Here is an 11069-nt window from a genome sequence, read left to right on the forward strand (position 1 = left end):
CGGAAATCGATCACATGAAAACACTAGCACTAGGTGTGCGTTCATCCGAGAGTTTGACTACAGTACGAGAGTTTGACTACAGTACGGAGATACTTTAAAACGAAAGTTTTTATTTTGTAAACTGGCCTCAACACTTCAATTTCTTCCTTTTGTAGCCATTTAGTATGTTCGAGGGATAATCACTTTCAGTCACGTGATTTTCTACTGTAACGGTGTACTGAGGTTCGGCCAACAAAGTTATAGTTGGATCGAGCTAAATAATAATGTATGGGTTGTAGGATTTCCGGATCCTGCACTCGGTAAAATCTTAAATTAACTTTCACACATTGATTCGCTTTTATGAAATACATGGCAAAATAATTTTGTATGTAAGTTTCATAAATTGCCTGTGATAAAGTGAATTTTATTAGTCTAGTATTGTTAAGAGGTAGATAACAACTTCAAACATAGTCAGACAGGTGATTGCCATTATTTTCTTCCTATATAAAAAAACAAAAGTTTGATTTCAGGTTCATCATGAGATGGTTTGCTTATCAAATGGTCCTATGTCCTCAATCGTTGGCTGTCCGTCCGTTAACGAATCTTGTTATAGCTATTTCCCCAGTTATCAGAAATACACAATAGCTGACAGGCGGTCATCTTGGATTTTGAAAATGAAAGTTTGTAATCGATCTTCCTTGAGAAGTACTGGATGGATCTCCCAAGATTCATTTTGATGTTCCCTCGGTCTGTGCGCGACTGATTTTTGGACAGAAAAAGGCCGAATTTAGCATTATTATTTGCTGATAATAAAATCAGGTGTTCCAGAAAGGTATAAATCTCGACAAGTGCCGTGTAAATCTTTGGTTAATTTAAATAATTAATGTCATGTTAAATTGAATAACAACTGAACTATTATGCATACCAGGCATACTGAGTTTAAAAGTAAATTCACACTTAATTCTAATAAATGAACACAACATATCACAAGGTTAATAACTGCTTTATTTAGGGTGTTTAAAACATAAGGAGAGCTAGATTTTTGTTTCCATGTCCCATAGAATGATTCTTGCTTCTTAAGGTAATGACGTATGTGAGCCATACGCAAGTTTAACAGCGAGTCTATTAGATACAACCTTATTAGCAATTATTCCCGCCTTTTATCAATTTTGTATATAATATATATAGAGGCATGTAAAAATCTTAATATCAAAGTCAATGAATATGTAACCCTGTATAGATATTACGTTTGCCCAGTCTGTGTAAGCAGCGCTTGGATGTTTTACGAAACATAAACACGCAATTCATACAATCAGTGTCCTTCAATATTAAATAATAATGACATTGCCACTGAAAAGTCACGTATTTACTACAGTTCTATGCCGCTAATTAAAACCTCCACTTAGCGTTCTACAGGAATATCTATCTATATTGCCCTTAAGTTGATACATCAGTTGGCTGATGAGACTTCTGTGTCTAGGATTTTCCTGTAACATTGCACTTCGAAAATACACATATACTTGACGCTGTTCTAAAATTATATCTGATGTATGAAAATTACGATTTTTTTTTTAAAATTATGGCGCTGCTGAACCTCTCCGTCTATATTTTGATTGTCTTTTGATCATTTTGGATTTTCCTAGGTCGCCTTTTTGGCTGAAGAGTCCTAGAAGGACGAAACAGCTGTATGACGTACTTTGATTTTTCTTTGACTCAACTGTATCTTACTCTAAATTATAAAAAACGTGCTATCCACTTGTGTGTCTTTTGTACAATCTCCGAAAATAAAATTTTGATAAAAAAGTGCAATGTGGATAATTCCATTAATCAGTTCTTTAGAAGGTTGCCAAGAGAGTTTCATAATCATGAGAGTGAGCATCAAGGGACCACCGATGTTTAATACAGAACACGTGTCTTTAATAGCCATAGAAGCTAAAGCTAATACTAGTAACTGAAATGTATCAATTGCAGGTATTCAAATGTATGCAGAAATATACGAAAAAGAGACATAATGCGATTGGCAAGCATCCATATATACGACAAGCCATTTTAAAACACACAATAAGTGCTGATTTAACAAGTCTCGACAATAACGTTTGATCGCAAAAGCAATGTATGATATAAAATTTGCAATGTAGCTAATAATAATCGCGATATGTGTAGAGTAACGGCAAGTAGATTTTATGATCTTTTCAAAAGTATTCTCTAATGACTGTCTAAACCAGCTCAAAGGTCTTCTGTGGTGACCTATTTTGTATCAGAAGATATTCGTGCCCAGACATATGTTCAGCAATGGTCATAATCATTATCGTCGTTCTCAGACTCGTAACGGTGATTTTGCTTCCTCAACTCATCATAAGCACCGTCGTCCATTGCATTGGTTTGAGCATGCCCCACTCTCATGTGATCATAAGGATCTAAATCTTCACCAGACTTGTCTGCAAATTTTCGTTCATATTTCCCGTCATGTTGTGATGTTGATTGCGCAAATGTTGAATACCCACCATTTGCCATGTCAGTGGTTTTTGTGTGGTTCGGCTCTTCCAGGAGAAAATAATTGTCCGTTTGAATTCCAGGTATCTCCTTATTTCCGGTTCCGGTAATTGCTGTGGTCTCTTTTGTCACACTTCTTTGGTTGTGTAATGATTTAGAGCTTCCTTCCAGGAGGAAATAGTTGTGTTCCTCCGGCGAAATAGGTTCTTTTTTTCCCTGCATCGCTTCAACATGCTCATTGACATCATTGTCCTTAGCTTCAAGTGAATTTTGTCCTGTTTTCTCAAGTTTGAAATAGTCATCACTATTAGTCACCAATTTGGCGAGATCATAATCATCATTATGGCACGGAACTTTCGGTTCATTCCTGATGTATGACTGCCCATTATCTGTTTGGAATGCAGTCTTCGTTTCCTGATGATGGCTGTCCTTTGTGAAATCAACACATTTTTCCTGATCTGGTGTTGATTTCGGACCCTGAAGCTGAGGTCGTCTCCCAAAATTAGCATAACTATATTCTTCTTCGGTAGGTGTCTTAAATTTTGGGTCGTCGACTATGTCATAGTCATGCACGTCATTTCTTTCAAGCTCTTCATATCCGGCATTGTCCTGTCCTGAGTCTTCCTTCACATCCTAAATATTGAATGATTAAAAATTGACAACTATTGGTGTAATTCGTTGCGATTTATCTAAATCATAATATATTTCATTGTCAGTGTTATAGAGATAAATATAATTCTACTTTATAAAGAAAGATGCTTATTTAGATTAAAGTATATTTAACGTCGGCAAACCTAACAAAATAGTTCATATTATCAACATTTATAAGGAAAAATATTTTTGACAGAAGATATACTTTCAGAATATCATTAGAATAATCACTCAGCTTTTAGTTGGTAGTGATATTTGCAAACTGCTGAGGCACAGTTGGTGAGAGTAGAATGAATTTTTAGATTACAAATCGTGTTACATGTCAGTTTCTATTTTGAAACACTCACCTGTGTGTCTCTATATGATTGATTTGTGATGCAGGACTCGGAGTATTCTAATGGTCTCTTATTTCTTGAAACAAAATAAAATTTTGTTTTAGCCTTAGTATACTTATATATACATTTTTTCTATTTTTAATTTGAATCTGTTATCTTAAGTTTGGTCCGCCTGTCAATTTTTACGGACTCGACTCAGGATTGTGGGTATATGGACTGTTTGAACCTGCAGCCTGTGCCGTGATCAATTGACAAACTTTGACTCCATCTTGTTATATAATTATATTACCTATCTAATCTTACTATTCTTTAACACTATAATTTAAATGATGGTAATGCTTGCCTAACATTTCTGTTAGATAATTATTCATCTGAATCTATATTCTAAACTCTTATACCTGGAAAGCTATCATTATTATTTAATATCTTAAATTTTGATTGATGTGTCTGTGTACTTGTTTAAGTTGTATGGAGAGGGCTTTCATAGGCTCTGCCTGTTGCCCAATTCCATTTGTCATCAACATCAAGACAATAAAATATTCTGAAATGAAATTTGATGGAGAAGGCTGATTAGATATTTAGAAAAAAAAAAAAAAAAAAAAAAACAAACAAATGCCATCCAAGTAAATATTTCTTGAAAAGTTTATGTTTATGATATATTAGACACATTGTTCTTGCTAGTAGAAATATTTCATTTCCTAACAGAAGTAAGTCACTTAAAGAATTTTGTTTAAAAACAAAGTAAAGAAACTTCTGTTTAGTATTGATCTCTTAACAGGCAAATACAAAAAAAAAGATACCTAAAAACCTGGGCTAATAAGGAAGATGACACGAAAGTAGAACCGAAGGAGGTAATTGGGTTACAATACCACAACATGGAATATAACATTACAAGAGGCCCAATGGCCCTGCATCACTCACCTGGTATTCAATGTTAGTAAATAAATGAACACCATTGGCAAATAAAGTAAGCAAATATCTATTTTAACTGCTTTCCACAACAAATATTCGCTTCTAACACTCGTTTCTTATCTGTGGCAGTTAAGACATTGATTAAAGATGGTATGTTTTTTTCTATTTTTCAACATGTTTCAGGCTATGACCTAGAAACACATTTCGCCAGGTAATCTGATTCTCCGACTTTTTGTTAAGAAGGTAAGCTAATAAATGTGATGTGAGCAAACAAGGGCACATTTATGAAATCTTTTTCGTTATAACGCTATATAAACAAGCTGAGGATACATAAAAACAGGAAATTACGAGTACTTAATTTTGAATGTTTAATATGTCTCATAATAATGATGTTCTAATTTACTTTGTGGATATAAGGTTAACTAATCCACATGGAATTTATGCATATGTTACTCATTGCTATTAATAGTAAAAAAACTGACAATTTTATCAAATTTATATATATAGTGTAATATGGCTCATTAACGATATGTACCGTTTTCTTCGGAGACATACAAGCACGGTAGTACCACTGATTATTAGCGCCAGAGCGATGAGACCACCGATGATCGCCATTGTTGGAACGCCATCTTGTTCACAAACAAAACAAAACTGCAATTATAACTCAAAGATACACTACTGACTCATTTATAATTATCTATTTTTAACATAGAGATTCAGAAACACTGCTTACTGTGGTGTGCTGATAAACTACTGACTGTGGTGTGTTGATACAACACTGACTGTGGTGTACTGATACACTGCTGACTGTGGTGTAGTGATACACTGCTGTGTGGTGCTGATACACTACTGACTGTGGTGTACTGATACAATGCTGACTGTGGTGTACTGATACACTACTGATTGTGGTGTACTGATACAACACTGACTGTGGTGTACTGATTCAACACTGACTGTGGTGTACTGATACACTGCTGACTGATGTACTGATACACTACTGACTGTGATGTACTATACAACACTGCCTGTGATGTGTTGATACACTACTGACTATGGTGTAATGATACACTACTGAGTGTGGTGTGTTGATACACTACTGAGTGTTATGTACTGATATACTGCTGACTGTGATGTACTGATACAACAATGACTGATATGTACTGTTACACTAGTGACTGTGGTGTACTGATACACTACTGATTGTGGTGTGCTGATACACTACTGACTGATGTGTACTGATACACTACTGACTGTGGTGTACTGATACACTACTGACTGTGATGTACTGATACACTGCTGACTGTGATGTACTGATACACTACTGACTGTGATGTACTCATACACTGCTGACTGTGATGTACTTATACACTACTGACTGTAATGTACTGATACACTACTGACTGTGATGTACTGATACACTGCTGACTGTGATGTACTGATACACTGCTGACTGTGGTGTACTGATACACTACTGACTGTGATGTACTGATACACTACTGACTGTGATGTACTGATACATTACTGACTGTGATGTACTGATACACTACTGACTGTGGTATACTGATACACTACTGACTGTGATGTACTGATACACTACTGACTGTGATGCACTGATACACTACTGACTGTGATGTACTGATACACTACTGACTGTGGTGTACTGATACACAACTGACTGTGGTGTACTGATACACTACTGACTGTGATGTATTGATATACTACTGACTGGTGTACTAATACAATAATGACTGTGATGTACTTATACACTACTGACTGTAATGTACTGATACACTACTGACTGTGATGTACTGATACACTGCTGACTGTGGTGTACTGATACACTACTGACTGTGATGTACTGATACACTACTGACTGTGATGTACTGATACATTACTGACTGTGATGTACTGATACACTACTGACTGTGGTATACTGATACACTACTGACTGTGATGTACTGATACACTACTGACTGTGATGCACTGATACACTACTGACTGTGATGTACTGATACACTACTGACTGTGGTGTACTGATACACAACTGACTGTGGTGTACTGATACACTACTGACTGTGATGTACTGATATACTACTGACTGGTGTACTAATACAACAATGACTGTGGTGTACTGATACAACACTGACTGTGGTGTATTGATACACTACTGACTGTGGTGTACTGATACACTACTGAGTGTGGTGTGCTAATACAACACTGACTGTGATGTACTGATACACTACTGACTGTGGTGTACTGATACACTACTGACTGTGGTGTACTGATATACTACTGAGTGTGATGTACTGATACACTACTGAATGTCATTTACTAATACATTACTGAGTGTGGATGAACTGTTCAAATCAATGAATTAATCAATCAATCAATCAATGGCTAGCTAATATTGCGTTTAATGCTATTTTACGGTAAATGTGCATTATTTCACCGTTTCTTTATTGCGAGACGTAATAAAATTATGATTATTTAAAATGAAAAGCATCTAAATGATACAGTAATAAATGAGCTTTATTGACCAAAATGTGTCTGACATGTTCTGACATAGTACAAAACATTACACATTATCATACCTGTTGCCTCTGGAACTGTGGTAGGCGTCGTATTTAATTCGTCGACAAGGGAACTGGATCCATCTATGTGTAAATGGAACATTTTTGTCACATTTGAACAAAGATTCATTTGGATAATATTACTTTTATACTCAATTTATATCCCTGGAGGAGACTGATACACTACTGACTGTGGTGTAATGATACACTACTGACTGTGGTGTGTTGATACACTACTGAGTGTTATGTACTGATATACTGCTGACTGTGATGTACTGATACAACAATGACTGATGTGTACTAATACATTACTGACTGTGGGTAATGATACACTACTGATTGTGATGTGTTGATACGCTGCAGACTGTGATGTACTGATACAACACTGACTGATGTGTACTGATACACTATTGATTGTGGTGTACTGATACAACGCTGACTGTGGTGTGTTGATACACTGCTGACTGTGATGTGTACTGATACACTACTGAGTGTGGTGTACTGATACAACACTGACTGATGTGTACTGATACACTACTGACTGTGGTGTACTGATACACTGCTGACTGTGATGTACTGATACACTACTGGCTGTGATGTACTATACAACACTGCCTGTGATGTGTTGATACACTACTGACTGTGGTGTAATGATACACTACTGACTGTGGTGTGTGGATACACTACTGAGTGTTATGTAGTGATATACTGCTGACTGTGATGTATTGATACACTGCTGACTGTCGTGTACTGATACACTACTGACTGTGGTGTAAAGATACACTACTGACTGTGATGTACTGATACACTACTGACTGTGATGCACTGATACACTACTGACTGTGGTGTACTGATACACAACTGACTGTGGTGTACTGATACACTACTGACTGTGATGTACTGATATACTACTGACTGGTGTACTAATACAACAATGACTGTGGTGTACTGATACAACACTGACTGTGGTGTATTGATACAACACTGACTGTGATGTACTGATAAACTACTGACTGTGGTGTACTGATACACTACTGACTGTGGTGTACTGATATACTACTGAGTGTGATGTACTGATACACTACTGAATGTCATTTACTAATACATTACTGAGTGTGGATGAACTGTTCAAATCAATGAATTAATCAATCAATGGCTAGCTAATATTGCGTTTAATGCTATTTTACGGTAAATGTGCATTATTTCACCGTTTCTTTATTGCGAGACGTAATAAAATTATGATTATTTAAAATGAAAAGCATCTAAATGATACAGTAATAAATGAGCTATATTGACCAAAATGTGTCTGACATGTTCTGACATAGTACAAAACATTACACATTATCATACCTGTTGCCTCTGGAACTGTGGTAGGAGTCGTATTTAATTCGTCGACAAGGGAACTGGTTCCATCTATGTGTAAATGGGACATTTTTGTCACATTTTAACAAAGATTCATTTGGATAATATTGCATTAATACTCAATTTATATTCCTGGAGGAAACTTAGGTATCTAAATCGGTTAAATATTAGTTTGTCCTCCGCATATCTGCTTATCATATTTGAATGAAGAGTGTTAAGATACAATTTCTCCAGCTGTACGGACGTAAGGACCTACAACTAGCAAGAGCATCACATCGATGGAACCTTCTGCCTCCTCCCCAATTTGCAATTTTGAGTTTAATCAACCATCGCCTTTTTCCTATTCAGATACATGTAAATCATCAATCAATTTAAACACAGCGTCCAATTATCTTTTAGAATCCAATTAAGAAATTTGACATAATTGTTTCTGTAATTCTAGGTTAAACAAACTCTAAAAACGCTTGTTGTAATTAGCAGTTTTAAAGGAAATGTCAATGACGATTTTTTTTTTCAGGTTGGGCGCAAAATTGTCAATTCCTCTGACAGGATTTGAGAATAGGCAAATGTATATAATTTTGATTTACAAGTATATCACAGGAAAATTGATAATTCTTTATTCCCAATCCTGAATTTTAAAAACAGAGAAGAAAACGTTATACTATTATATAAAACAATTGGTAGTTACTCATAAATTTAAAAGAGTGATATATTTTAATAAATGCATATTTATTTCTTGGAAGAAAATGACTTACTACACTTCCATTGCCAACATACGTCTGGTAATCAAAAATTCTAAATTTACAAAATATTCCCAGAAACTCAAGATTAACTTCAAAAATAAGTCTATCCTTTAAATGAACATGCATTTGTTTACGATTGAAGGAAATAGGCCGCGTTTTAACATTTACTTACATACGCAATTGCAGAAAAATCCCAAGCATGCGTCGGCATCTGTGTCATTGCATTTACTGCACATATTGTTTTCACATTTACATAAAAAGCACGTACAATTCTGTGTGGTATTGTGGTTTTGAAATTCTGGAAACACCATAGAAAATCCACCATCTCCTATTTTTTGTCCAAAACGAAGCTTTCCCCTTCTCGAACATGTTGTATTCAAGTCACAATAAAGACTATGAACTGCAATGAAAAAAACATTAAATTACGTTATTGGTCATGAACCATTATGCCCTACGTAGTTTATTTGTGAAAAAATTAATGATATTTTGATAAATACTTGTTTCAGACTCTCTAAGTGCCACTACATTGCAAGAACCTGTATAAGGAGTGTATTAATATTATTTTAAGTACCTTTCAAACTAATAATTTTAGAATTCTCAATGCGTTTACTTCGTGGTACCCTCTTACATTTTCCATTTCATTCGGGTATGAAGAAATGTATGACGAAGCTTTGTTTCAATTAAAACTATTGACAAGTGAAACATCAACAGGTGATTACGTTACTGTTACTCAACTATGACGTCATTAACTTATAGTAACTCGTGCTTGTTCGATTTCTTTCGATAGGAATATAGTTTTCAACATATGCATAGAAAGAATGGATATCACATAACATCACACATAACTCACTTTGCGTGTAATTTTCTAAACTTTGGAAGTCGTAACGTAATGAAATGAATTCGTTGTTTTCTGCCAAATGATAACAATTTCCTCTTGAACATGAGAGTTTCATATTTGATCTCTGGCACGTTCCTTCCGATCCACACGCAGTTTCTATGCTGTGGTTTCTCAAGTGTCTCCAGTTCACGCGATTCTCTGAAATCATTAAAATAGGTATAGAGAGAGCAGTGAATTGTCGTACATTTTATCAAAAGATTAAATTCAGAATCTCTCTGTACTGTGAAACCTAAGTGTAATGACCTTATTGATTTTATCATACACGTCAAGGCAGATCCAACATGACGTTAACCCCTTGAATGACACGAAAAGGCTGTGAATGAGAAATGACAAGTGATTTTCTTCTTGTTCAGGCCAGTGAGGATTTACCATGGATAGAATGAGATAGCAGAGCGATATTATATTTAGAGGGTCATTTTGTCGTGTTTTCTATTACCTGGAAATTATCGTCCTTTGTCAGGTGTTTGTTTCTAATTTATTGTCGGATATAGCATAAAACTGACTAATTGATCTCACATATATACCTGTATTAATTATGCATGTATCATAAGTTCATCTGAACATTTAAGTCTCCATTATTATGCTCACTATAAATGTATATATCTGTTGTGGTTAAAACAATTAAACATCATTACCAGATGCTGAATCTTTTAACTTACCAATTTTTTATTTAAACATATTTTATTGCACATAGCAATAAAGCCCTTTCCAAACATATTAATACACAACACATTGTATTTACAAGGTGGCAGTAGGTATAGTAACAAAGAATTATAAACAAGTTGTGTGTGTGTGTGTGTGTGTGTGTGTGTGTGTGTGAGAGAGAGAGAGAGAGAGAGAGAGAGAGAGAGAGAGAGAGAGAGAGAGAGAGAGAGAGGTGTATAACACGAGCTTTGTATGTTAAGAATACTTTGTATATATGTAGATCATGTATCTGCTCCTTCTCCATGCTAGCGAAACAGGTGATACACTGTCCACATGTCTAAACTCACAACTTGTCAATGTTTATCACTTCCCGTGCTTTGTTTACTTCCCCCTTGTCACTCGTTGCTTTCTTGAATATCCGTTTCCACTTGATCGCTTTCACAGAACAGGTACATGCTACACACATACAAATGTTTTTTCC

General features: G+C 35.4%; 1 protein-coding gene across 1 annotated transcript; it reads right to left on the reverse strand.

Annotated features, from left to right (window-relative positions):
* Positions 1–2265: 2265 nt before the first annotated feature.
* Positions 2266–9998, reverse strand: LOC132559941 (uncharacterized). The gene is made up of 8 exons (XM_060224577.1): positions 9896–9998; positions 9275–9445; positions 8559–8642; positions 8291–8353; positions 6962–7024; positions 4897–4999; positions 3471–3534; positions 2266–3105 (listed from the first exon to the last, which is right to left on the reverse strand). The coding sequence occupies exons 1-8, from the start codon at positions 9996–9998 to the stop codon at positions 2266–2268; spliced, it is 1491 nt and encodes a 496-aa protein (XP_060080560.1).
* Positions 9999–11069: the final 1071 nt, after the last annotated feature.

This window comes from Ylistrum balloti, unplaced genomic scaffold (assembly GCF_031769215.1).
Source record: "Ylistrum balloti isolate Yb309-2 unplaced genomic scaffold, AGI_CSIRO_Ybal_v1 Utg371000, whole genome shotgun sequence".
Taxonomy (NCBI): Eukaryota; Metazoa; Mollusca; class Bivalvia; order Pectinida; family Pectinidae; genus Ylistrum; species Ylistrum balloti.

What these genes read in the sequence shown, in the direction of transcription:
- LOC132559941 (XM_060224577.1), bottom strand. Translation starts at nt 9,998, where the DNA reads ATGAAACTCTCATGTTCAAGAGGAAATTGTTATCATTTGGCAGAAAAC. An exon ending in ATGTGATGCTCTTGCTAGTT is followed by an intron (nt 8,354 to 8,558) that starts GTAGGTCCTTAC and finishes ATTTACACATAG; the next exon opens with ATGGAACCAGTTCCCTTGTC. An exon ending in CACAGTTCCAGAGGCAACAG is followed by an intron (nt 7,025 to 8,290) that starts GTATGATAATGT and finishes ATTTACACATAG; the next exon opens with ATGGATCCAGTTCCCTTGTC.